At 53.0% G+C, this 25,697-nt stretch overlaps 2 protein-coding genes across 9 annotated transcripts; one reads left to right on the forward strand and one right to left on the reverse strand.

Moving 5' to 3' along the window:
• Window positions 1–1,997: 1,997 nt before the first annotated feature.
• On the reverse strand, window positions 1,998–9,181 carry LOC128136915 (uncharacterized). 4 transcript variants are annotated; one of them, XR_008233523.1, is made up of 4 exons: window positions 7,426–9,181; window positions 4,358–4,461; window positions 2,994–3,627; window positions 1,998–2,795 (listed from the first exon to the last, which is right to left on the reverse strand). XR_008233523.1 is itself a non-coding variant. In XM_052777302.1 (4 exons), exons 1-4 carry the CDS (start codon window positions 7,599–7,601, stop codon window positions 2,710–2,712), a joined length of 420 nt encoding a protein of 139 aa, XP_052633262.1. In that variant the 5' UTR covers window positions 7,602–9,181; the 3' UTR covers window positions 1,998–2,709. The 4 variants fall into 4 exon arrangements, 2 of the variants coding, with proteins under 2 accessions (XP_052633262.1, XP_052633261.1); XM_052777302.1 differs by lacking the exon at window positions 4,358–4,461 and adding an exon at window positions 6,566–6,617 and having other exon boundaries at window positions 3,522–3,627; XM_052777301.1 differs by lacking the exon at window positions 4,358–4,461 and adding an exon at window positions 6,566–6,617 and having other exon boundaries at window positions 3,192–3,627.
• Window positions 5,142–23,511, forward strand: GATA2 (GATA binding protein 2). 5 transcript variants are annotated; one of them, XM_052777298.1, is made up of 6 exons: window positions 5,142–5,328; window positions 12,832–13,334; window positions 14,102–14,701; window positions 17,405–17,583; window positions 20,629–20,754; window positions 21,591–23,511. In XM_052777298.1, the coding sequence occupies exons 2-6, from the start codon at window positions 13,106–13,108 to the stop codon at window positions 21,888–21,890; spliced, it is 1,434 nt and encodes a 477-aa protein (XP_052633258.1). In that variant the 5' UTR covers window positions 5,142–5,328; window positions 12,832–13,105; the 3' UTR covers window positions 21,891–23,511. The 5 variants fall into 5 exon arrangements, with proteins under 5 accessions (XP_052633258.1, XP_052633256.1, XP_052633259.1 ...); XM_052777296.1 differs by lacking the exon at window positions 5,142–5,328 and adding an exon at window positions 12,206–12,313; XM_052777299.1 differs by lacking the exon at window positions 5,142–5,328 and adding an exon at window positions 12,393–12,550.
• Window positions 23,512–25,697: the final 2,186 nt, after the last annotated feature.

Raw genomic sequence — 25,697 nt, forward strand, 5'->3', positions numbered from 1 at the left:
CATGAGCTTCTCCCCTTTTGCACGTATTTCCAGAGCCTCTATTTTTCCATATTAAAAGGGGCTGGAACAAATGTCACATTGCAGCAGGTAACTGTGAACAAAGCCACAAGTGTGGATGGCCACATGCACAAATTCTCTCCCCTGATTTTCCAGGTTTTCAGGAGTGACCTTGGAAAAAGTGTGAGCCGTAGTTCTTCATGTCATAGGCGATAACACGTTTGTCACCATTCAAACTGTCTGAAGGCTGCCCAGGTTTTATTTTATTGCATTTCTAGGTGTCACCAAGACTCAGCTGAATTACATTGCCAACTCCTTCATAACAAAAGAAAAGTGACTTTGCTTTCCCTCTCCACAGCATGCCGGAGATTGGGGCTCGCAGGAGCAACTCAGATGTGTTCTACGCATTTTTCATTTTTTTTTGCAAGTGTGCAATAGCTGAAACTTACAGGTGAAAGCCTTTGAGCACCTCATCATGCCACACCAACAAATAAAAATGTTTAATCATGGCAGGAATAAGCAGACACGGACTCTTGAAATGTTTGCAAGCTGGTAGCAAGATTATATTAATTTTTACGGAGCAGCGCAGAGTTGCACGGTGCCGTCCCGTAGCTGCGCGCCCCGGGGTACCCCCGGTGGGGAACCGCCCGGAGCCACCCGGGCACATCCCGCTCCGGGGCCGCCGGTTTGCGGGCTGGGGGATGCTAAATAAAGGGCGTGGGGGGCGGCTCCAGCACCACCCCCCCGGGCCTGACCCTGCACCGCCGCTGTCTCACCCGCCTTAGCCAGAAGGTGACGCCGTCCGCCTGCAAATTGCTCCCAGCCCAATTAGGCGGCCGGTATCGGCTGCAATCACGGCTGCTGATAGAGATAAATGGGGAAGGCACTATCTGCTCAACAATAGTGGTGGGTTTTTTTTAAAGGGGGGAAGAAAAAAAAAAAACCTGGGGAAAAAAAAAAAACAATTGAACTTTTCATCAGCTGCTAATCATGATTTTTTTATTGCTTTGCTTAGCATTTTCTGGGGAATAAAACCTCAGAGGAGCCCAGTCTTTTGTGGAAAATGAAAGGGCATATAAAAAAATGAATGTACATGGATTCTAAATATTTCAGGTTGTATGACTTTGTGTTTGACCTTAGCAGAAGATGAACTAATCCTGCAATATAATAGACTTTCATAGAGATATGGAAAATGGCTGCTTTTTTATCTCAGTTGCCATGGGAACCATCAGAGAGAAGGCCTAGCTGAGATGCAATAGAAGGTTATTAAATGTGTGCTTGTGTATATTGGAAAAATACAGCTTTTTGTCATCTTGTGTCACTCATAGGTCTTTAATACGTAATGTTTAGGTTATTAATAAACTAACACAGGTCCATTTTTTACAGGGAACAACTGTGAATACAGCCATAAAAAAATTAGTACAAGTTGAACATTTGCAAAACTCTTGAGCATGGGCAGGGGCTGGCTAGGGCTGCTGCTTGCCCACAACTTCCCACGAAAGTTTCTCTCCCTTTCCAGGCAGGGGAGGGATGAGCATTGCTGGACAGCCAGAGGGGACTGGGACACTGTGGGTGTCCCGTCCCCAACCCAGAATCTTGCTGGCCCCCTGGGCTGGGGGGTCCAGGGCAGAGCTGGGGACACAGGGGTGTGCTGTAGTGGCACAGAATAAAATGCCACCTTGTTTGGTACCTGGGCACAAGCTTAGGCGCTGCTAGGGAAAGAAGGGGTAGGTGAGAGTTGAGGGGACATCTGTCCCCAGCTCGGGGCTGAGGGATCTGCTCTGGAGCTGGGGGCTGCACAGCCAGACTGGAAGGCATTTACTGTCATGCAGATGGGGGGTTTTTTGGGGGGGGTGGAAGTAAGAAACAAGAAAACCTGGGGGGGGGGAAGAGAGAAAGAGAGAAAGAAAGAAAGAAAGGAAAACCTGATACTGCCCTGAGCTGGAAGGGACAGAGTTCACACTAACTCCAGGAGCACAGAAGGACTCCCTTTCTGTGGAGTTTATTCTTCTCCCCCAGGATCACCAGTTGCTCCCCAAATCTGGGCTGCCCTGGGTGCCCTGTTTTGCCTGGGGCTGGGATGTGGGGGGGGCACCCAGCACCATCGGGGAGGGCTGGAAGCTGGCCCCAGCCCCTGGGGGACTCCACGGCTGGCCTGCCAGGATTTGCGGGGGGGACAAGCTGGGGGGGGCACCGGGAGGTTTTACCAGACTGGTCCAGCTGGGCCCCGAGACTGCCGAGGGCTGAGGCAGGACTAGGGCACAGCTGAGCCTAAAAGTGGTTTTCTGGAGCACAGGGGTGCTGCCACGCAGCTGGGGCTCAGCAGCCGCTTGTGGGCAGGGGTGAATGCAACTGTGGGTGCAGGAGGGAGCGTGAGTGTGAGCGGGTGCCTGGGGTGCCCAGGATGATGCTCACACCTCTTCCTCTCTCCCTGCAAATCCACTAGCTCCCCAGCAGAGCAACCCCAAATTTCCAAGCATGCCGCACGGCAGCACCTTGCAAGGTGGGTTGCTGTCCCACCCTGCTCCCCCGGGTCCAGAACAGGCAGGGGACACTCTTGTCACTCCACGGAGTCCACAGCAAAGACCTGCGTGTGCTAAGAGCCTCGGGGGTGTCCCAGGCCCAGCCGGGGGGCACCCTGCATGCACAGCAGCCCCGCGTCCATGCATACTAAGTAAAGCAAGGAATACATAGATTTTGCCTATCTGCCGATCAAACGCGGAGATCTGCTCTGGTAAATGATGCATTAGATGCGGTGGCTGTATTTGTTGTGTGAGTTTTGAAAGGGTTCCGATAATCTGGAAGAGAGAGATAAGGAACACCATTTATTCAGCAGCACTTTGGAACCAATTTTCAACCCTGTTCAACCCCATTCTCCAGCAGCCTCCAGGAGCCCAGGAGATAAGGATTGGGCTATTCATTATCTTCACAAGGAACAAAGATTAGCTAGCAGAGATGAAAAATTACCCCTGGATAGTAATAATAAGGAAGCGAACCTGGAGAGTTGCTGAGCCTATATTCTCCCTGCTGCTGGTGCTGCTTCTTCTCTTTTTAAATTCTCTCCCTCTCTTTTTTGTTGAATCAATATTGAAAAGGTTGGGTCTTTTTTTTTTTTTTTTTTAAAGGGGGTGGGGGGGAAGTGCGCCTTCCCCACTGTCTATCATATTTTTCAATATGCAGAATATGGTTGTTACCGTGGAAGAGAGCAGAGCACAATTCCCCCCTTCCTCCCAGACTTTCAGATGACATCTTTAGCACGAAAGCTAAACAGCAGAGGAAAACATCCTTCTCTTCCAGCCGACATGAGGGGAAAATCGCAACCCCCCGCCCCTCCGGCCCCAAATGCCTCTGGTGGCACTTGGGGGGTCGGCCCTGGCCCCGGGACAGCCTGGCCGGCGAGCAGGCAGCAGCGCGGTGAGCCTCGGGTGGGCAGCCCTGCGCCTCCGCCGGGCTCAGCCCCCCCGGCCCCCGGCTCGGACACCCCCGTCTGTCCCAGCTCGGGGAAAAATCTGCAGGCTTCAAACCCCGCTTTTGCCGTAGTTTGTCCGCCTGAGCGACGGTCCCTCGTTTTAGAGTCGTTCCGTGCAGGGGCGATCCCAGGGCGCGGCTGGCGACAGCATCTCCCTCTTCCTGGGCACAAGGGAAAAAAGGGCGATATATATATGTATATATTTTAATACCGCATTCTTTTGTATTTTTTTCCCCCTGCATAAATCTGGCGATGTATCTCCTCTCAGAGGATGAAGGGTAATACAGGAGGAGTAATTAAAACACTTACTTTGGAAATGGGCTGCGTGGGGCTGATAAGAATTATCAGCCGCATATCAAGGACCCTTTTTCCCCCGAACCATATCACAAAAGACAGACAGAAAATGCCAGCAGAATAGGACACACACCCCCCCTTTCCCCTGCTCACATTTTTACCTCCATTATGATGATAATTCCTCTCCCGCGAAACTTTTCTCCTTCCCTTCCTGAACCGTATTTCGTTCCCTCGGTCCCGCAGGGCCCCCGCCGGACGGTCCGGCCTTTGTCTTTCCATTAATATGGTTTTCCCGCAGCCTCGGGCGGGGGTCTCGCCTGCCCCACCCGGGGAACCGCGCCGCGCCCCGCGGCGCCTCGGCGCGGCCCCTGCGGCCCCCCGCCGCGCGGCCCCCCGCGGCCGGCACTGGCGCCCGCCACCCCATCCAGCCACCGGGCGCTTGGCTAGGGGATCCCCCCAGCCCGGCACACACGCACGCACCGGGAGGAAAATACCCAGCAGGTGAGGATTGCCAAGCCGGGGCTGGGGCGCGCAAACACTTCCAAAAACATTCGTTCTGGCTGAATTTCCTAGTGGTCTACGAGATATGTATTTTACCGTTTCTTTCCTAGCTATAACAACGACTCGTCGCGTAATATCTGCTTGCGCCTCTTCCAGCTTCTCCGCTGCCTCCCTTACGTGCAGGTGCATTGCCCGAAAGACTGAGTTTGGGAAGGGAGAGGGGGGAGAAGAAACACGAGGTTATACAAAAGCCAGGTTGGCCAATGCAAAAAAAAAAAAAAGAAATCCACCCGCCAACAAACGTTCCCTTCACTGGGGAATGGAAACAAAATTAATACGAATAGGAATAATTTATACGAATAATTGATCCTACAAAGCGGCTCCCCGCACCCCACCTTCCTTGGGATCCAGTGGAAGAAGCGAGCGGCTGGGGAGAGGCTGGGGCTGTGGCGCCCAGCGCGCCGGAGCCCGGTTTCCCAGCGCCTGGGATGCGAGTGTGTGTTGTTGGTATAATATCAATTCATTTAAAATATGAAAGTCAAGTCGCGTAGACTGTGACAGCAACCGTAACAAAAGGTGCAAGCAACAGACAATGTGATGTGCTTGTACAGATATTGTAATGATGCAAATGAAGTGGAGGGGACGAGCTGCCTTATTATGTACATAAATACACAGTGGCTCGCTGTGCCATCCTTGAATGCAGGAGAGTGAGAGAGAGAAGGGGAGGGAAAGAAGGGAGAGAGGAAAAGAGAGCGAGAGAGGGAGGGAGGGAGGGAGGAAGGGAAGGGGGGAAGGAGGGAAGGGAGAGGAAAAAAAAAAAAAGGGCTCAGCTCGAAATCCGCTGCCAGTTTTAAGCAGCGCGCACCTCGGGCAGCCCCTCCGCCGGGCTGCGCGCACCCACCGCCCGCGGCAGAGCCGCCGCTCCCGGCGCGGGCAGGCGGGGGAGGCTCCCTACGGCCGGCGCCCCCTCCCCAGCCCGCGGAGCGGCCCCGCGGAGGAGGAGAGCCGGCGCTTTCCAGGCACCGGGCGGAAAACTGAAAGAAAAACGAGGACGGGCGAAAGGCAAGGTAAGGGGATGCGGCTGCGCGGCTCTGCGCGGCCCGGGGGCTGCCGTACCGGCACGGCGGCTCCGCCGCCGCAGCGCACCGGGATGCGGGTCCCGCTGCTGGAGCGCATCGCTCGGGGCAGTTTCCCCCGGGGACAAGCCTGGCAGGGTTTTGCAAAGAACGAAAAAATGCCCCCAGCGCGCCCGGACACCCCCCCCCCCGCCTCGGGCCGCCTCCTCCCGCCCGACCAGGACCGGGGCTGCCCGGCCGGGCTGAGCCCGGTGCAGCGCCCGCCGGCTCGGAGGCACGGCGGGGGCTCTGCCCGGCGGCGGGGGCGCACCCGGTGCGCTCCCCGCACTGGCACCCTGCGGGGAGCGGGACCACCGGGCCGTGTTTCAGTTTCAGTTGGTTTGTTGGGTTTTTGGGGTTGGTTTTTTTGTTTGTTTGTTTGTTCCCCCCCCCCATTGTCACCGGGGTAATTATTTAAATCTCCATCTTGGAAAGTTGCATTTCACCCAGGGCGGCCAGGCAGACACTTCCCGGAGACAGGGTGTGCAGAGCCCCGCGCCCCCTCCCCGCAGCCACATCCTATCTCCTCGCTCCTATTGTTGGCAGATTTGGGCATAAAAAAAAAAAAAAAAAAGATGCAAGGGTTTGTTCTGCCCTGGAAAGCCGGCAGGGCCCGGCCCCGCTCCCCCTGCACCTGCCTGCCGGGGAGTCCTCCCCGTCCCAGTCCCGTGCGGCAGCTTTACGGGGCTTTGCATGATTTAAAATTACCCAGCCACATCGGGGACCGGGCCGCTCCTCTCCGCCGGCTCTTTTACCCCCCTCTCTCTCTCTTTTTTTTTTTTTTGTTGTTGTATGGTGCAAAGTTCCCCTCTTTATCCTCCTTTTGCTTTGGGGTGCTGAGGCTGGAAGGCAAGGCAAAAAAAAAAATTAAAAAATAGAAGAAACCAGGAGCAGAGCCTGCCTGGATTTGAGGCGATTTCAATAAGAAAAGCGATTTCACTAAGGGGGGTGCGGATTTCAGTCGCGGGGATTGTTCTCCCCCAGAGCACGGAGCATCTTTATTAAACGCAATTTTTTTTTTTTTCCTCGGAAGTCTAAACCCCGGCCTGGCCCAAGCCCCGCGGCTGGCAGGGGAGAGAGAGAGACAGCCGCGGGCGGTGCCGGTGCCGGGCGAGAGACGAGCCCCGCTCCCCGTTCCGGGCTCGGTCCCTCCCCAGCGAAGTTTTGCCTGCGGAGAAACAAATCGAACCTGCGAGATCGGCCTCTTTCCTCCCTCCTGCAACAGCTGCACCCGAAATAACCTTGCAAGAAAAAAATATATATACATATAAAATTAAAGCGAGCTCCTGCGAACGAAATCTTTCCTGGCAGAGCCTGAAAAAATATGTTTATACCTTTTTCTGGACAAAGCCGTGCGTGTGCACCCCCCACCCCCCGCCGCATGCGTTTTTCTTCGGGAACTTGCACAAAAGGCGTTTTTGTGTGCAGTTTGGGGTCGACTCGAGGCTTTTGCTCCCCTTTATTTGCAGCCGAGCGAGCCGTGGGGCTGCGGGGGTGTGCGGGGGGCGGCGGGCACCGGGGAAATTGCGGACAAAGTGCAGGTGAAGGAGTGTGCGGGAGCGGGCCGGGAGGGAGGCTGGGACCGAGGGTTCCCACGGAGGGGGACATAACATACCCCGCAGAAATCGTCTGCGGGATGGGGGGATAGCGAGGAGGCTCCTCCAGTATTTACAAAAAAAAAAAAAAGAAAAAAGATTAAGTATTCCGTGATTTATTCCCCGAGCCGTCTCTTCGTTGTTTTTTTTTTTTAATGCAGCTTAAATAGGGTCTTGTGGTTAAGAGGTAACTGTGTCATTTTATAACCCTATTAGCAGCCATTAATGCGTGCCAGTAACGCAGGACGGGGGGGGCCGGGGGAGAAGAAAAGCAAAGCGGAGACAAGACCAGAGGGAGGAAAACACCGAAAAAAAGGCAGAAAGCAAGAACTTCCCCTCCCCAAAAAATCACACCCAAGGAAATAAACCCGAGGCGGGGAGGGGGGGCTGCTCGCCGCGGCCGGTGCTGGCCGCCCCGGGGGGGGCGAAGGACGGACGGACGCGGGGCTCCTACCTGCGGGCGGGCGGCAGCCGCTCGCACCGGCCGGCTGGTCCTCTACCTGCCGCGGCCCCCGGCGGGGCGGGAGGGGGGGGTCGGGGCGGTACGCCCACAGCCCGCCGCCGGCCCTCCCAGCCCCCTCCCCGCCGGAGGGCAGCCGCCTTCCCCGGCCCGCCCCGGGGCTCGCACATCGCCCGGCGGCCGGGAGCACCGCGGCCCGGCGCGGGGCTGAGCGCTCCTCTCCCTCTTTTTCTTCCTTTTCGAGGAGTTTTTCCTGCCCTCCCTGCTTGCGGCCGCCGCCGGTTGCACTTCGGGGCGGAGCGCGGAGCGGGGGGGGGGAAGGATGCTGCACGGCCGCCCCGGGAGGTCTTGACCCCCGGGTCTCCGTTCACCGGGAGGGAGCGTGGCCCCTGGACAGGGCGGGGGGGGCGCCGGGGGCACCCCGGGAAGGGGGGTGTCTGGAGGAAAGTGCCCCGGGGGCTGCGGGTCCCACCCAGCCCAGCCCCGTTTGCTCAGGTACACTTTTTCTCAGGTCCAAGCACCCAGGATCGGGGGGGGGGGGGGGGGGGGGGGTGAGGAAGAGGAAGAAACGCCAGCCCGGGTGTGTAAATAAATAGTCTGCGTGCACGGCCGGGGGTATTTGTTTTCTGCCTTCGCCTCTGCCCGGGCATAGGTGTCAACTCCATCACATGGCGCTGCTAACTGTTGCTAAAACATGTTGTCGTCTCCCCCCTCCCTTAACGATATGACATCACTTGTCAATCAAATCAAAATAACCAGTTGTGCTTCCAGATCTGGGAAAGCTCCCTTATTGAAAAAGAAAAAAAATTGCAACGGCAATAACAAAATAAAGTTAATAAAGCGGAGCCCGTTGTGTCGGGGGAAAAAAAAAAAAAAGGAAAAAAAGGGGAGAAAAGGCGGCAAATGGGGGTTTGCAAGGAGCGGGGTGAGGGAGCAGGGCGCGTCCCGGGCCCGGCAGGACCCTCTCCCCGGAGGCTTGGCAGAAAATTGAGGGGAGAGCTGCTTAACCAGCCGTGTGAAGCGGGCTGCGGAGCGGAGCTAAGCTGCTCGCCTCCAGCAGCCAGCGCGGGCTGCCGATGTTCCCGATGGGTGAATTAATTCAATTAAAAAACCCCAGCCGTGCCGCCGGGGCATTTAGCGGCCGAGACCGGAGCCGGCAGCCGGTTCGCCAAACGCAGGCAGCGGGAACGGGACGCGGCGGGGAAAGAAATAAAATAAAATAAAGTAAAATCCTGAGAGCCGGCTGGCTAGGAAATCTCCCAGCTCAGCCACGGGAATTAAACCGCTCCCTCAGCAGAAATCGTTCATCCCTGCTGGAGGGGGTCATTTCATTTTACAAAGGGTTTTAATGGAAGGGGGGGGAGCTGCAAAACGCGAGAGTTGGGTGCGAGGAGAGGCGCCGGCCGCAGTGCCAGCACCCCGGCGGCGGGGAGGGGGCCGCCGGACCCCCCGGCCCGAGGGGGAGGGTGGGGGGGTGGGGGCGGGCGCCGGGGCGGGGGGCCAGGCCCGAGGCAGCGCGGCCGGAGCCGCTGCCCGCTCGCCCCTTTTGTTTTGCTTCGCCTGCCGGCCCCCGGGTAACCCGAGCCGGGGGCTTCAGGGAGCCCTGGCCGGGCAGCGCCGGGGTCTGCCTCGCCATAAATCAAGCCGCCTGATTAATCTTTACAATTTGTCTTTTAAAACAAACACGAACGAATTATCAGCTCGTTAACTGCGATTTTATCACCCGCCTAAAACAAACAGCCCACCCCACTCCCCCCCCAAAAAAAATCGCGGCCCCGTGCTGATGGCAGGCGGGCAATAATTAAAACATCCATATTAATTAATAAGGGCATAGCGAGGCGCTAGGCTTCGCCGGGAGCCGGAGCCGGAGGGGCTGGGGTGATCCCGGCTGCCCGCCGCCCTGCTGCAGCGGGAGAGAGCCCCCCAGGCACGGTGCTCCCCGACTCCGGCAGCCTCCGGGCTGTGGGTGGAACGAGGCGCCGAGGGGACCTACCTGCAAACGCTAGAGTTTATTTTATACTCGCCCTTCTTTCACAAAAAAAAAAAAAAAAAGTCCGTTTTGGGGGGATATTAGGGTGGTTTTGTTGGGGGATTTTTGGTGCACGTAGGAAGAAAATCGCTTCGGAGGGAGCAGCCGGATTTTTAGAAAGCTCTCTTGGTTCTCTCTCTGCCTTTTAACTTTCCTTTTTCTTTTTTTTTTTCTTTTTTGCTTTGTTTCCCTTTCCTCCCTGGCACCTCCGGCCTAAGGCACCCGGGCACGCTCCGCCGCGGGCAGCAGCTCCGCAGCGCGGGGGGCACTTGCCCTGCCGAGCCCCGGCCCCTCTCCCACCGAGCCCGGCCCAGCGCCTGTCCCCGGCCTGCCCGCGCCAACCAGCCCGTCCCGGGAGAAGCCGGCTCCACCGCCCCCTCCGCTCCCGGCAGCCGACGGAGGAGCTGCCGCCCGACCCGCCGCTTGCTACCCCCCCGGCGGCAGGAGGGGGCGAGGATCGCCGCGGTCCCGGCGCCGCTGGGCAGCCCCGAGGGCAGGGGGCCGGGGGTGTGTGTGGGGGGAGCGGGGCAACCCCGGCTTTGGGTGCAGAAGGCCGGCGGAGGAAAGGATGCGGGGGGGGGGGGGGGGGGGGGAGCAATGCCGGCTCCCCCTGCCCAAGCCTCCGGCGCCCCCAGCCCGGCCCCCGCTTCCCCGCCCCGCCGGGCTGTGCTGTGGGTCCCCTGGGGGGCTGCGCTGGGGATCCCCTGGGGGGAGGCTTGGGGGGGGCACACCGGGTGCTGGTAGTGGGGAAATAGTTAGGGAGGGAGCCCCGTGTCTCTCCGGCCAGACGGGCTCCGCAGCGAGGAAAGGGAGTTTTATTATTATTACCGTCATCATTATTATTATTATTGTTATTATTTAAAAAAAAAAAAAGTTCATTTCCTGGCGAATTTGGCAGTGACGGGTGACGTCAGAGCCCCGGCGTCGTAGTGACTGGGGCGGCCGGGCCGGGGGAGGCCGGCTCCGGCTCCCAGCCCCCAGCGCTGCCCGCCGGGCAGGGGAAGGGGGGGCTGCCCTGGGGGCAGCAGCAAGCAGCATCCCCAGGGTCGCCCCGCTCCCCCCCCCCCCGCCCCCCGCAGCGGGGCCCGGCACAGCCCGCACGGCACCGACCGGCTCCCGCGCCCCCTGCCCCGGCCGCGCCGTCGGGCTGGAGCCGCGGCCGCTGCCCGGCGGGCGAAGGGGCCGCTCCACGCCAGCCCCCTGCCCCGCTCCCCGGGCGGGGGGGGCGGTTTCCTCGCCCTGGGACCGGCTCGGAGGTTTAAGGGGTTGCGACGAGCGTTTCCCTCCCCGCCCGAAAGCAGCGGCTGAGGAATGGGAGGGGAGCGCCTGGGAAACGGGACCTGCAGCAGCGCCCGGCCGCGCTCTCGGGGGGGTCTGTGTGTGTGTGTTGGTCGTTACTTTCCCATTATTTTTTTTTTCCGCCCCAAAAGCGGACGGGTTTATCGGCACCTTCGGGGGCGGCAGAGACCGACCCGCGCCCCCGGCTACAGCCGAGCCGCGCCGCAAGCTCCGCAGCAAACGCCTGTTGATTCGGGCTGCGCCTCTCCTCCCCGGCCCAAAGCGCACAAGTAACTGCAAATATTAAAACCGTTGGGTTTTTTTGGTTTTTTTGGGGGGGAGGTGTTGGTTTTGCTTTTTTTAAAAAAGGGGAGACGAAAAAAACCCAGGGGTGCGACGCCGCAGCCCCAGCGGGGAGGCTGCAGCTCAAGCCCGGGCACCCTTCTCCTGCCCCGGCCCGGCTCGGCTCCCCGGGCCTGGCCGTTTGCTGCTGCAGCCGCCAGCAAACCCCAGCCCGGGTCCGGCCCGAGCGCTGCAGGCCGGGGAGCCGAGCAGGAGGATCCCTCTCTGCCCCGCTGCCTGCCCGGGGCGGCATGGAGGGTAGCGCCGGCCGGAGTGGCCCCGCTGCCCGGGCCCTTCTCGCCCTGTCGGTCCCCGGGGCCGGCGCGGAGCCTCGAATTTATTTGTTTTTTGGTTTTTGGTTTTTTAATTTTTTTTTTAATCCCCGATTCAGACAGTTATTTCAAACTAGCGTGATGGGACGACCACGCTGGGGTTTGTCCCGCTCCCGGCCGCGCGCTGCTGTGCCTGATTTAGGGGATTTTAACATATTTATCTCCCCGGTGCCAACTTCCATCCCCCCAGCCCCGGGCATCCCGGCGGCGGCGCTGGGAGCCGCGGCTCCGCGGCCGGGCAGCACCCGATGAAGCCGGCCCCACCGCCGAGCCCTTCCCGCACTCCGTCCTCGCCCGCCCGCCCGCCCCGACCCCCGCCCCGACCCCCTCCCCCGCACACCCCGGCGGGACCCCCCTATTTTGCCGTCCCCGCCCCGCAGGGGCGTGCAGCGAGCCCGGGCGGGGAAAGCCCCCACGGCGCTGTCGGGCGAGGATGCTGCGGGCGGGGAAAGGGGGGCGGAGGAGGGGGTCTGCGCCGCGCTTCCCCCCCCCCGGGCCGGCTCCGTTTGGGGCCGGGGGTGCGGTTGGGGGCGGTGTGGGGCGGCGGGATTGGCTGGCCCGGCCGCCGGCCCTGCGCGCCCCGGCCCGTCTGCGGCGCCGCGGCCAGCTGGCGCCAGCGCTCATATAGGATGCGCGGGGATGGGACCGAGCCGGCCAGAGCCGCGGCTTTGCCATCTGAGTAACACCCTCCATCCAGCCTGCTCTCCTCCTCCCGCGCTCCCGCTGCCTTTCCCCCCCTCTCCCTCCTCGCCTTTTTTTTTTTCTTGTTGGTTTTGGTTGTTGGTTTTTTGTTGTTTTTTTTTTTCCCCCCTCCTTTCTCCCCCTCTTTGCGGCACTCGCATCCTCCAAGCAGGCATCCATCACCACCCACCCCGCGGAGGCACCCTGCCTTCCGCGCCGGGTAAGTGTGGGGCGCGGGGGGGGGGGGGGGCCGCCGCGCCGCTGCCGGGACGCACTCGCTGCTTTCGCTGGACACCCTTCTCCCCTCTCTTTTCCTTCTCTCCCCCCCCCCCCCCTTTCTCCCCCTCCTTTTCCTTTTGTGTCAGTCGGAGTTCTTGCTAAAAGTACGCTATATTAGATCTGCCGTTCTTCCTTTTTTACTCCAGTTTTGAAGCCAGCTGGAAAAACTCCTGTTGACGTTTGTAGCGAGAGCTGGGGGGGGGAGGAAGCTTTTTGCCTTTTTTTTTTTTTTTTTGTAAAGAGTTTGAAATGGGATCTCTGTTTATTTTGTGGGGCAATGAGCAGGGAGGGCGCAAGGCGAGGACTTTGGGGGAGAGGATATTTTTGGAGGGGGGGAGGGGCTCCGCTTCCCCCTCCCCATCCATCTACCGCTGGGGAAACAAGCCGGTCGGGAGCCGGCCCGGCGGGCAGCGCACCCCGGGGCTGCCGAGCCGCTAACCCGCCCGTCTCTCCCTACAGGTGCTGCCCCGGCGCTTCCCCGGACCTGCCTCCGCCACCCGCCTGTTGATAGAGGGACACGCTGACTTCGAGGGTCCTCCCCCACCCTTCCGAGGGCGCACTCCAATCACCCGGCGGTTTTCTTTCTAAGAAAAGCCACCCCATCTCCTAAAACCCACCAGCAGCGCCAAAAGCCACCCCCCGAGCAGCAGCAGCAGCAGCAGCACACCCCCCCCCCCCACCGAGCGCCGCTCGCTCCTGGCCCGGGGGTGGGTGGGAGGGGAGGCCCGAGGCCATGGAGGTGGCCACGGACCAGCCTCGCTGGATGGCCCACCACGCCGTGCTCAACGGGCAGCACCCCGAGAGCCACCATCCCGGACTGGCTCACAACTACATGGAACCAGCGCAGCTCCTACCTCCGGATGAAGTCGACGTCTTCTTCAACCACCTGGACTCCCAGGGCAACCCCTACTACGCCAATTCCGCCCATGCCCGGGCCAGGGTCTCCTACAGCCAGGCACACGGTAAATCGGCACCCGCTGCTCTCCTTTGCATCCCCGGCCCCTTCCCTGCCCGCCTCCGCCTGCGCTCCCCGGGCCCCTCCGTGCGGGCCGGCGGGTGTCCTACGTGGAGGCGAGGAGCTTCACTCGGGGGCCGCCTCGGTGTGTTGGAGCCGGGGGGAAAGGAGATCTAAGAAAACAGGATAGAAAGGGAAGCAGGGGTGGATTTTAACCCTAGAGATAACCAAGGACCGGCGGAGGGGAGGGAAAGAAAAGGGGGGGAGGTGAGAGAGGAAGGGGAAATAGTGTGCGCACAGGCTAAAACTTCGCAGACACGGCTACTTCCCGGATGCGAAATACAAATCGATTCAAATTGGCGATGGATTTTATTTGGGGGTGTTTTTAGGAGCCGGAGAAAGCACGCTGCAGCAGCTCGGGAGACAGAGCAGAAAGGGGTTTGCTGCCTACTCGCAGGGGTGGGGCGGGAGGAAAGGGGGTGCCTCTACTCCTGCCCCGGCTGCCTGGGGTCCCCCTCCTGCTGCCCATCGCTCTTTCTTGCTGGGCTGGCTGTTACCTCCCTCGGAGGGGACAGGGCGAAGGGGCCGCCGCCAGTCTGGCTGCTCTTCTCCGGGTTGTGAAACCTCTCCCCATGCCCGGCTCCCCTCCGGCTGCCCGCGGGCTGGGGAGCTGCCCGCCCCGGGAGCTGGGGGACTTCCCAGAGCCGCTCCGGGCTGAGCTGCTCCTGGCTGAGCTGCCCCGCGCTGATCCCAAACGCTCTTGTGTTTCTACAGCCCGCCTGACCGGGAGTCAAATGTGCCGGCCTCATCTTATCCACAGCCCCGGGATCCCTTGGCTGGACAGCAGCAAGGCGGCACTGTCTGCCCATCACCACAACCCCTGGACCGTCAACCCCTTCACCAAGACACCCCTGCACCCCTCGGCGGCCGGAGCGCCCGGGGCCATCTCGGTGTACCCAGGCAGCAGCACGTCCAGCACCGCCTCGGTGTCTTCGCTCACCCCGGCCTCGCACTCCGGCTCCCACCTCTTCGGCTTCCCCCCGACCCCTCCCAAGGAAGTGTCCCCGGACCCCAACTCCACCAGCGCCGCCTCCCCTTCATCCTCCGCCGGGGCCCGGCAGGAGGACAAAGACAGCATCAAGTACCAAGTGTCGCTGTCGGAGGGGATGAAGATGGAGAGCGCCAGCCCGCTCAGGAGCAGCCTCACCAGCATGGGGGCCCAGCCCTCCACCCACCACCCCATCCCCACCTACCCTTCCTACGTGCCGGCCGCCCACGACTACAGCAGCAGCCTCTTCCACCCTGGCAGCTTCCTGGGGGGCCCCGCGTCCAGCTTCACCCCCAAGCCGCGAAGCAAGGCCAGATCCTGTTCGGGTAAGTGTTGCAGCCCGTGGCCTGCCCCGTCACGCACCAGCTGTACCCCCCGCGGTGGAAGGGCCGAGGTGACAGCCGTGCTGCTGGGGGGGGGGTGGGTGGGTGCGTGTGTGTGTCATGGGTGGGTGGCTTCGCTGGCTGTTGGGTGAGGTTGCAGGCTGCTGTGAGGCTGGGTGCTTGTGTCAGCTCTCTTGGGGACAGAGGGGCAGGTGGCTGCCTGGTCCCGCTTTTCTGGGTTTTTAATCTAGGAGATGGAGCTTGTACCAGGCTTCTGTGGGTGGCAACACATCCGTAGCGGCTGCTGAGCCACCGGCCCCGGGGCGCTCAGATGGCGCCGAGGGACACGGGGACCGGTGCAGTGTGAGCTGGCAGATCGAGTTGTACAAAGAGGGATTTATAGGAGAAAAAACCCTTTCCCTCGGAGAAAAGCTGGCCTCAGCCACCCAAGGGGCTCAGGCCTGACCCTGCTCCCCCAAGCCAGCCAAACCCCCACGGATTACACGTGGGGACTTCCTAGCGATAGGTATTTCTCTCTCAATAATTTCCACATCTCTTCATTAATACGAAGCAAGGCCCCAGCGCAGGATGAAAGCGAAACTTACCCGGCCAGTCTGCTTCAAATCGCAGAGGGCCTTATTTCCTTCGCGTTTTACAGGAGCAAAAGTTCAAATATAGTTTACATACCAGTGCGAAAGACTAAGGTGTCCAGTCATCGCTAAGTTACTCCAGCCTAACTTTAACTAGAAAATACTCCCCCCCCCCCCCACCCCGAACCAGACATATCTCTGCTTCCAAACGACAGACTGCAGACCTTTCCCGTGTTCACAACCCCTCCTTGCATTTCTTCCCGAAAGAGCAGTCCTAAATCAGCAAATTAGGTGATGGGTGAAGTTTTGATCCCACTTTGAAATGACATTAGTTGTACAACTAGACAGACAAATTAAGACAATTTGTGTAATTCTACTAACCTTCCTGGCTTAACATCCTCAGCAATGGAAGGAGATGAATTACGGTATATTGGGACTGAATTTAGATAGCCCTTTAAAAATAAATGGCTATATATGCATGCACGTGTGTATTCTTATATATCATTGCACATATATGCTTATGAATACACTACATGTATTTTTAAAGCAGACAATAATTTAGAAATGTGATCTCTTAAGAGTTTTGCAACAAAAATATCAGCTACTTTTCAAGCTCATCGGCTCTTTTTCAAATGGCTCCTCTGAAGGGAAAAATACACTCCCTCTCCTGTTATTTAAATTTAGTTGCTACTATGTATATGTATTTTTTAGTAGTGCAAAGAGTAGAAAGTAAAAGCAATTAGCAGCTCGAGCCCCCCGAGTTTGAGGAAACAGATTCAAGACCCAGGTATCTGAAGATAAAGGGATCTTGAGCAGCTTTTTATTTCTGTCCTGTAGTTGCCGATGATTTTATTAGATGGGGGAAGTAAGGAGCTCTTTTGTTTTGTTTTATGGTTGGGTGTTGGGGTTTTTTTTTCTGTAAGGGAGCCCCCTGTGCAAGGAACTGGGGAAAGTTCGTGACCACTCAGTGTTTTTGTAGGAAAACTAAGACTCACGACACGGCGACTCCTGCAGCTTCCTGCCCTAGGAGGGACAAAAGCTACAAATGCAGCGCCGCAGAGCTCCCCTCATTTTTCACTCTAGACTGTGTTGTTTAAAAGCCACCCACTCCCTAGATTAAAGGAGACACAAGCCCCGCTGAACTCAACATGGCCTGCTTCAGTTATTAGCAAAAAGAATTTCCTCTCCAGTTAAATACTGTAGGATTTGCATAAACTATATTAAGAGAGATTTCTATATTAAGCAGACCTGCCCTCGAACCATCAGAGGCAAATGAACTTTTAGCAGAGAGCTTTCTGAGGCAGAAACAGATATCTAGGAGTTACATGCTGGGTTTTAATAGAAACATTCTACAATGCCGTGTTTCCCACGTTGTGCTACTAAACTAATAATGAAGCAGTAATAAGGTAAACTGCTCCCTACTAAGTCCGAACTGTATTGTTGAAAAATCACAGAAACAGAAAAGAAGTCAAAGCCTGTTTTTAACAGTAATTTCCAGAGTGCTTGCTGAAACTGAACTTTCTCTAAGATCAGCATTAACAGCGTTTTTCTGCCTTTAGAACAAAAATCATAACTGAGCCTTTGGCATTCTGTATCCATTCCCAGTCTGCTCAGCTTTACTTTCTCATCCCGTGGCATTTGCAACAAAAAGGAAAGCAGAGAATGGGAGGTCTTTTTGCTTAGATTTAATTCTAGAAAACCTCTTCCTTTGACTCTCTCTTTACATGTTGTGTGTTTGCAGGTGTGTGTGTTTGTGTACACGTGTATGTGTGTATTTGTGTCAGGAGAACACAGGATCTAACCATCCGAGTGCAATAGATACGAGAGGGGAGCGGTGCCCAGCGCAGATTAAGGGAGTTCTCGTTACTGAAACGATAACTTCCATCTGACACAATAAGAGTGTCACTCTTTCTCACCTTGCAGAGAGAGCTGCCTGTTTCTGATCATGACATAAAATACTCGCTGGAGTCTGGGCGTTCTCGAAACACTGAGCTCCTTGCTGCATGTGCTGTAGATGTCACTGCTGTCTGATTGTGCTTGAATTAACACACTGTTTTGACTTCTGGAAAATGCCTAAAGGACAATGCAAAAAGCTTTTGTGAATTTGTTTTTAAAGAAAGAAATCCGGTTTCTTCGTGTTTCCATTTAGAAGGCAGAGAGTGTGTGAACTGTGGAGCAACTGCTACCCCTCTCTGGAGAAGAGACGGCACCGGGCATTACCTGTGTAACGCCTGCGGGCTCTACCACAAAATGAATGGTCAAAACCGACCTCTCATTAAACCTAAGCGAAGGCTGGTAGGTGTCTGTTTGTCCTGGGTTTGGGGATAAATTAGGCGAAGGGACCACACGCAGGCACCAGTCAAACGTGTCTCATCTCTGCTCAGCCCCTGCGCAGAGCGGAGCTGTACTGTACATGGGGGTCAGTCACGTCGAGGTCACTGCCGTGCCTCGGGGCAGATCTCCCCCCCCTCCACCCCCAGCCCCAGCATCCCGGCACAGACCACTGCGCCGCCGCGGCCTGCCGCGCGCGCGCCTCTGTCCCGAGCCCCCCTGCCGCTCACAATACATGCGGGATATCGTGTATCCGTCTCCCCGTTCATCCTCGGATGACAGCTTTTAATTTAATTCCTCCTTTATTTGGCCTCTTGGGACGTTTTGGGCGCATACCGGGATCGAAAGGGTTATGAGCGTGAATGTCCTCCACTGTGTACTAAAAAAAAGTTTCAGCTCCAAAAAGCAAAACAAATCAGATGAGTCAAAGCTACTGCTCCCTACTTAATAATTATTTGTCTAAAAGCCATGAAGTAATTTTCACTCTTATATTCTCTGGCAATATTAATATTGGTTCCCTCCCCAGACAATCCCCTACTGTTTAAAAAAAAAAAAAATCCTATTATTTTTCCATGGAGTCACCTATACTTTGTATTTTCATTTGAGTGATTTAAAAAAAATGTCCTTTCTAAGCTCCTGGTAGTAGTTTCCTATCCGGATATCTGTACGTTAAAGATAAGGAAACTTTGTGTATCTGTTTCCTGACTCTAAAAGCTTTAGAGAGTTTCTATAGGCAAGCCTTGCCAGTCATGCTTGCTGTTTTGAAATTTCTAATACACTCTACTCCACAAATAATGCGTAAAATGCTAAGAATAATAAATATATTTTTTGAAGCTTTGTGATTTATGGTGCCTAAGTCTCTTAGCTATTTGTGGGCACGTTTCAATGAGGTTTGGAGAGCAGAAAATTGGCATTACTGCTCTAACACTGGGATGGGATACAGAAGATTTCTGTCGTGAGTCAGAATTTCAACTATGCAAGCTTCTTAATGACTTGCCTTCTTAAGTGACTGACATATAGAAAAATGTTAAGACAACAGTGTAACATTATCGTCTCTCGGGCTCAAGTGCTTTCCAGTCTGAATGGGACAGGCCGTAGAGTTAAGCAGCATAGTTGAGTATCAGTAAGCCATCTCAGATATGCAAACATAGATCTCCACCTTCCAGTGTGTTGGGAGACTGTTATACTTAGCTCACTGCGAGGGGTTTTGGGGGGCACTAGAAAGGTTTTCTTTTAGTGTAGTTGTTTTAATGTTTTGTTTTGTTTTAATTGATTTACAGCTTTGTTTATTGCCCCTTTTTCCACTGTAGTTTGCTTGTTTGCGGGGGAGAGGAGATGGCCATCTTTGGGAATTTGTTCATCTGACATGCAATAGCAAAGTGATCATATTAATAATGTCAGTGTTTGGACGTCTGGCATTAATTGTGTTTGGGTTGCATGAGTGTACTTGCAGTAGGGGGTACCCCCTCTTTCTGCCTTTGGCCTGTTCTCACAGGCGAGTAAGGGACTTAAATATATGAGTCTCCGAGGGCCTGATTCTTGCCTTAAGCTGCTGAGCCGTCCGTCATCTTTGGGAAAGTTACAGAGGCCCATGGTGTAAATCGGGAGCAAGTGAGAACAGAACCCGGTGCTCCTCTTGCAAGGCGGGTCGGTCTGTGCTTCGAGCGGCGCCAGCTCCCCAGCAGAGCCGGCAGGCAGGGAAGCGCACAAACTTCTTGTCTGGGAAACCCACCACTCCGGGACTCTGCTCTCTGCTCACGGAGATGCCCTGCACATTAACGTGAGCTTCGCTGCTGCTTCACCCTATGGCTCTCGGTGGCTAATAGCAAAAATATCCAGGGACCAAGGCCCCGGGGAAATTACCATGACTGATATGCATTAGAAAGTAAACTCTGCTAATTTAAGAAAAGAAAATATTGAGTCCTCAGCATTAATCCAATTGCACAAAATGGACAGTATTTTGACCACTTCCAGAGGCAGGGCTGAAGCTTTCTAATACAAAATTATTTCCCAAAATATGGGGTGCAATTAGTCTGTCCATAACACTTTATACGATACCATGCTTGCACAAAGAACGTATTATTGTGGGGTCTGCTAGACAAGGGCCCATCCAGAAATTACTGGCTGCCTGCTGTTCTACTTTTCCTGTTCTTGTTTTGGGAGGTGGGTGAATGTTTGGGCATTTTTCTTTCCCCCCACCTTGGTTTCAGCAGAACAATAGTTTTAGGAAAGGGTGGTGGATTTTTTGTTGGGTTGTTGTTTTTTTTTTTTTTTTTTTCCCTCTTTTAAGACAGTTGTTTGAGGGCTTGTCAGCCAAGGAACTGAGTAGGGACAGAGGCAGCAGACACAGACGGGTCAGCGGAATCATTGCTGCAAGGCATGAAATTTGGTTTGCTAAATATTTAAAGAAAGTTGGAGCCGGTTTTGTTTTCTCCCTTTCACTTGTAAATGGAAACTGATTTTTCAGTGATGGCTCTGATAAATACTGCACCCAGTTAAGTAAATGCAGTTAGTTTTCTTTTGTGTCCATCTTTAAAGGGCCAGAGTATGGGTAAAAATCACATTCTTGAAGATCATTCCCTCTTTTCAAACCCAGTCCCAACATTGGCACAAACTAAATCAGTCAAAAAAAAAAAAAAAAGGCAAATGCATTTTCATGATGCATTCTAAAATCCTGCAAAGGAAAAACCTGAACAAATTGGATGATGTTTCCCCCTCTAAAATTTTTGTGGAGTTAGAGATGCATTGTTTCTCTCCTTACTTCCCCTGCACACACGGTGCCATGGGGCTTGAAGCTGCAGTCCGCATAGGAGAATACTTGAATTTAAACAAAAACCTAACAACGGCCACAAAATGTAAAACTGACAGGAGCTTCCCTTCAGCCCTGATGCTCTGTAAAAATTGTAGTAATTCATTCTACCCAACCTAAATACTGAGTCCAACTTGACCTTTCTCATGATCTCCCTCCTCCTGCCGATACATTTTTAATTTTCTTTTTCTTTTGGTTAGTCAGCGGCTAGGAGAGCAGGGACTTGTTGTGCCAACTGTCAGACAACCACCACGACCTTATGGCGACGTAATGCAAACGGGGACCCAGTTTGTAATGCCTGCGGACTCTACTACAAATTGCACAATGTGAGTATTTACTCATCTCATGTGTCGCTGCTTGCCTAGCTGGGATTGATGTCTTAACTGCATGGTGTACACTAGGCTTTTATTGGTTTCAGGGTTTTGGTTGTTGTTTTATTCCTTCCCCCGTCTCTAAGGTTCCCCTGGGAAGTGACAGCCGTTCTTTGTCAGCATAGTGATGCTAAGTTCAGTGACATTACAATGTATTAGCTTGGCTTCTAACGCTTGGGCAAATCAGGCAAAATAGAGCTACCACACTTGGTTTTATCTAAGCGTGTTTTGCGTGCTGTTTCCCTCCAGAAACACAGAGGCCATTTGGAACAGTCTCTCTGCAAAAATTAATCCTGATCAGGCATCTTCATTTTGATTTTTAAAAAAAATAATTATATCTAAGGCTTTGTTTTATTATATATATTTTTTTAAAAGATATTAATCCTAAGCAGGAATCACTTGACACATTGGAACGTTATTTAAACTGTAAGTAACAGAGGTTACTGGTACAAGATTGCTCATGTCTTAGGACTGAATTTGGGTCAATGTGTGCCTCCTAGTTTTATTTCTTCTATTAGGAAATGAATGAGGACTGAGGGTAAGCCTACGGGAAAGAGAGTCATCAGCTGCCAAATTCAGTTCAATTTGTTTTTCATGTCTATGGGTTTTTTGTGTGTGTGGTTTTATTAAACAAATCAATATAAACAAGTTCTGCAGAGAGAAACACCGTTTTTTTTGGCCAGAAAAAGGTCTCCATCCAGGAAAAACACATGGGGGCTGTCCAAATATTTTCATTTTTGCACAATAAGGTCATTTTGTCTGCATGAGCCTGATTTTCTCATTTCTTGCAGGTGAACAGGCCTCTGACCATGAAAAAGGAAGGAATTCAGACCAGGAATAGGAAAATGTCCAACAAATCAAAGAAAAGCAAGAAAGGCTCTGAGTGTTTTGAGGAACTGTCCAAGTGCATGCAGGAGAAATCGTCTCCCTTCAGCGCTGCTGCCCTTGCTAGCCACATGGCGCCCATGGGGCATTTGCCACCTTTCAGCCACTCTGGACACATCCTACCAACACCTACCCCCATCCACCCATCTTCCAGCATCTCATTTGGACATCCACACCCATCCAGCATGGTTACAGCCATGGGATAAAACCTGATGACCAAGAGACCCACCCAGAGATTAAGAACATGGGGCTTTGCCTAAGATGACACAAAGTAAGAAAACGTTCTGCCAAGAGGAGAATGTAGGGATGGCAAAAGGGGATCTTTGCTCCCATGTGGTTTAACTCTTAATGCTGGACTAAAACCTTGCAAATGATGGGTCTTCTGCAGAAACATGTAGTGGTGCCTGTAATGCACTTTGCCCCCTCAGGTATAAGGAAAAAGAACTCACCTGTTCGATACTTAATGGTCCAGCAGGAAGCAAAAGGTGGCAGAAGCTGAAGGAAAAGGCTTGGAACTGGCTTTCCTTTCTCTCTTTGTTATTACTGTGAATATTGTAAAGAGATATAAGCAGCCTCCCAGGATGGAATCGGCTCACTGGAAGCCAGACATGCTGGATTTCTATCGCAGACTTTGTTTGGGATGGGGAAAAAAGGAGAAGAAGAAGAAAAAGGACACATTTATACAAATGTAATTTTTAAAATGAAAACAGACACAAAGTCATATTTATTTTGCTCTTGTTTTCCACAAAAAGCCTCAACCCCTCTGACTGCATGTTTTTGTGCTGTTGTTTGCAATGGCTACCCTGTAAGAAAGCCTGCCTTCAAAACAAGGGGGAGAGGGGGGAACATATTCAGCAACCCCCTTGGATTAGCTCCATCTATCTTTCATACCAAAATATCTACTGGGAAGGGGGAAAAGATTAGGGGGGGGAACAAAGCAAAAATGTAGCTGCAATACAGGGTTTTAATGTGCCCAAGACGGTGATTATTTTGACACAATTTCTTCATTCTTTTCCCTAACATGAAAGATTTATTTAAAAAACAGCCCCCCTCCCAACTACCCTATTATTCCTCAAAACGGACAGCTAGATCAGACAAACTGTTGGGAAAAAACTCTCGGGAAGGCAATCCTGCACTAGCAAGGGGTGAGATACAGGCATTTACCAAACCGTGTCACAGCTAACTTCTAGCACAGCAAAAACCATCACAGGGCATAAAAACATCCAACTCGCAGACTTTAGAGGTTGAAGCATTTTGTTCTGTTGTGTTGGCAGCTGTCGCTTAAAAATGCAGATTAGCTGCTTGGGTAAACTTACGGCAGTGTGGCCACCATGTCCACACGCAGCCAGCCAGCGCGTGTGCTGTCTCAGGCATCCAGGCCCCGGTGGACTTCACAGGGAGGAAGGGCAGAAATGAGGTTGAGATCACTGGAGAGGGGAAAGAGAGAGACAATCAGTTTGAGCTTCACACATCCGTCAAATCCCAGACACAGCGACAGCTGATGAGACGAGGGAAAGCATCGTTCTAAGGGGAACGTCCGTTTTCCGTAGCGTATTTTATATGAAAAAAAAAAAAAACCAAAAAAAAAGAAAAAATTTAAATCTCCCATTATTAAACCATATTGTACGTAAAGACCGAGAACAAAGCTATTGCCAATGTGAAGTGTATTCTATTGATTGTTATGATCTGATGCCTCTCGTGAACACAAGCTCCAGTATAACATACAATGTACATATTTAGCTATACTTCTGATGAAAATGCCCCAATGAACAGAGGGGTTTGATAATGTAAACCACGTAAGCTTAACTCTGTGACAAGCTTTTTTTTTTTTTCTTTTTTTTTTTAATTTTTAACTTTTTTGTTGTTGGGGTTTTTCTTTTTTTTTGTTTTGGATCAAGCCAATTGTATCTTTACTGCAAAAGTCCTGCTTTAAAGAAAAAAACACGAAACAAATAAAAATGGATGTATGTTAATTTTTTTCCTGAACATGTAATTCAAATATTTGATAATGATTTAAGAACCAAGCAGCCATGAAAATCCTGCTTTCTTCCTTTTTCTGGTCTGCGTAGGCATATAGGTGCACTTTGTAAAGAAGTGGAAATAAACGGGAAACTAAATTGGTTGGGAGAAATCACAAGAATTTTTAATCTACTGAGGTAAAAAATTGGGTCCTTTTTACTTTTTACCTTTTACAATGGTACAGTTCTACATTATTTGTACCCAACTCAAATTTCTGTAGGGTTTGGGCAGGGGGGCGGGAAAGGGATGTGGGTGGAAGACAGGGATTACTGATACAGTTGACAAAGTGCAATATATTGTCAGTCACTGCAGCATAGACAACGGCAGTCGAGATTTAAATTATTTTGTACTTGTATCAGCATAAAAAAATCCTTCAGTATTTTCTGTTTTTATTTTAATTTTTATTTTGCTTATTTTTGGATTAGTGAACTAAGTTATTGTTAATTATGTACAACATGTTTATATATTGTCTGTAAAAAGTGTATGCTTTCCTCATATTCCTTCAAGGTGAATATTGCTAAGAATAATAAAATACCTTTTTTGTGAAAGTACCTGTACCCAGCTTCATGTCATAAAGGCTGCTTTTAATAGGGAGAGAGGAAAAATTATCGTTGCCATTGTTGCCAGTAGAATTATTAGCTTAAACTTTATGCAGAGCCGTCTATTGATATTTCAAAAACCTACCAGGGTAGGACAAAAAAAGTGGTTGGTGAATGATTTAGTATAAAAAGCACAAGTACAAAAGCTCATTCTCCGGTGTTGTTTTGGGGTGACGAGGTCATGCAGTTAAGTGCGCTAAAGTTTCTAAACCAGTTTAAAATCTAAGGCAGCAGCCACATTGCAGATGATGAACTGCGGTTTCTCTGGGTTTTTTTTTGTTGTTGTTTTTTGGGTTGTTTTTCCAAAAGTGTTTGGAGAAATACTTTTCAATTAAAAACAAGTTTAAAAAGCACTGTGAACAGAAAAGCAGCCAGGTGCCTAATGGGTTTCAAGGCAGGGCCTGTAGTAGACTGGGCAAAGCTCTCCATAGGTTCTTGCACTGCTGTAACAGGCAACACCATCAACCTGGAAACCTGTTTCTTACCATTTGGCATCATCAGTGGCATGAAGGGAGCAAGGAGGGATGGCCAGCCCATAGCTGCTCGGTGCTGTCCTGGGAACTGCTGACAAGGGGTGCAGCTGTGGATGCAGGAGGTTGTGCATGTGGGCTGGCACGTGAGGCTGGAGAAGAGCGCTTACCAGGCAGCTCACCCATGGCCAAAACTTTGCGGCTGTGTTCATCACGCGGTTGAGTCTGACCCACACAAGGAACTCCTTGGGGCCTTACAAAGTGAAGCGAAGTCTTGCAAAGTCCCCCTGCCGTGTGTGGGGATGAGTACTGCTGCTACTAAAACAGTATTTTCAAGAAAACTGCTAATGAACTTTGGGTTTCCTCCTTTGACCCCTCGGGAGTTGCATCTCACTTCTGTGGAAACCAACTTGGGGATAACTCCTTACTCATTAAAAAAAAAATAACCTGAGTTCCTTTTTCAGCGCCTGCGTGCAAATTCCAGCCCTTTCTATCACTGCTTCTCTTTAACCGTGCAGCCTCCACCCCAGCCCTGTTTGCAAGCCCTGCTCACAAATGAGAAGGAGTCGCAGCAGCTCTAAATGTGCTGAAGAAAGCACACGCAACCAGGATGAGGCCTTCCTGCATCATTTCAGACAAGTTAATCATCTCTCTAACTTGTTTAGCGAGGCTTAGTGCAAACAGCCATTAAAAAAAAAAAAAGGCAGTTTATAGCATACCGTGCAAGCTTCATTTAAAAAGAAACATGTTTGATTTCAGACAGGTTTAAAGGTTATAACTAAACTCAGCCACTCTCCCTCCATATTTGAATAGCTGAGACGAGGAGGAAACAGGAGAACTAACAACATCTCTTTAAAATAATTTAGAATAATGAAGATATTTGCTTTGATTGCACATTACACACCTGTTCAGGCTGTGATGACGG

This window comes from Harpia harpyja, chromosome Z (assembly GCF_026419915.1).
Source record: "Harpia harpyja isolate bHarHar1 chromosome Z, bHarHar1 primary haplotype, whole genome shotgun sequence".
Taxonomy (NCBI): domain Eukaryota; kingdom Metazoa; phylum Chordata; class Aves; order Accipitriformes; family Accipitridae; genus Harpia; species Harpia harpyja.

Coding starts and splice junctions, on each gene's coding strand:
- GATA2 (XM_052777298.1), top strand. CDS start 13,106: ATGGAGGTGGCCACGGACCAGCCTCGCTGGATGGCCCACCACGCCGTG. Junction 17,584..20,628: donor TTAAACCTAAGCGAAGGCTG/GTAGGTGTCTGT, acceptor TCTTTTGGTTAG/TCAGCGGCTAGGAGAGCAGG. Junction 20,755..21,590: donor TCTACTACAAATTGCACAAT/GTGAGTATTTAC, acceptor CATTTCTTGCAG/GTGAACAGGCCTCTGACCAT.
- LOC128136915 (XM_052777301.1), bottom strand. CDS start 7,601: ATGTGCGAGCCCCGGGGCGGGCCGGGGAAGGCGGCTGCCCTCCGGCGG. Junction 6,618..7,425: donor CGGCTGCCGCCCGCCCGCAG/GTAGGAGCCCCG, acceptor TTTTCTTGCAAG/GTTATTTCGGGTGCAGCTGT. Junction 3,628..6,565: donor GAAAGAGGCCGATCTCGCAG/GTTCGATTTGTT, acceptor CCTTGTGCCCAG/GAAGAGGGAGATGCTGTCGC.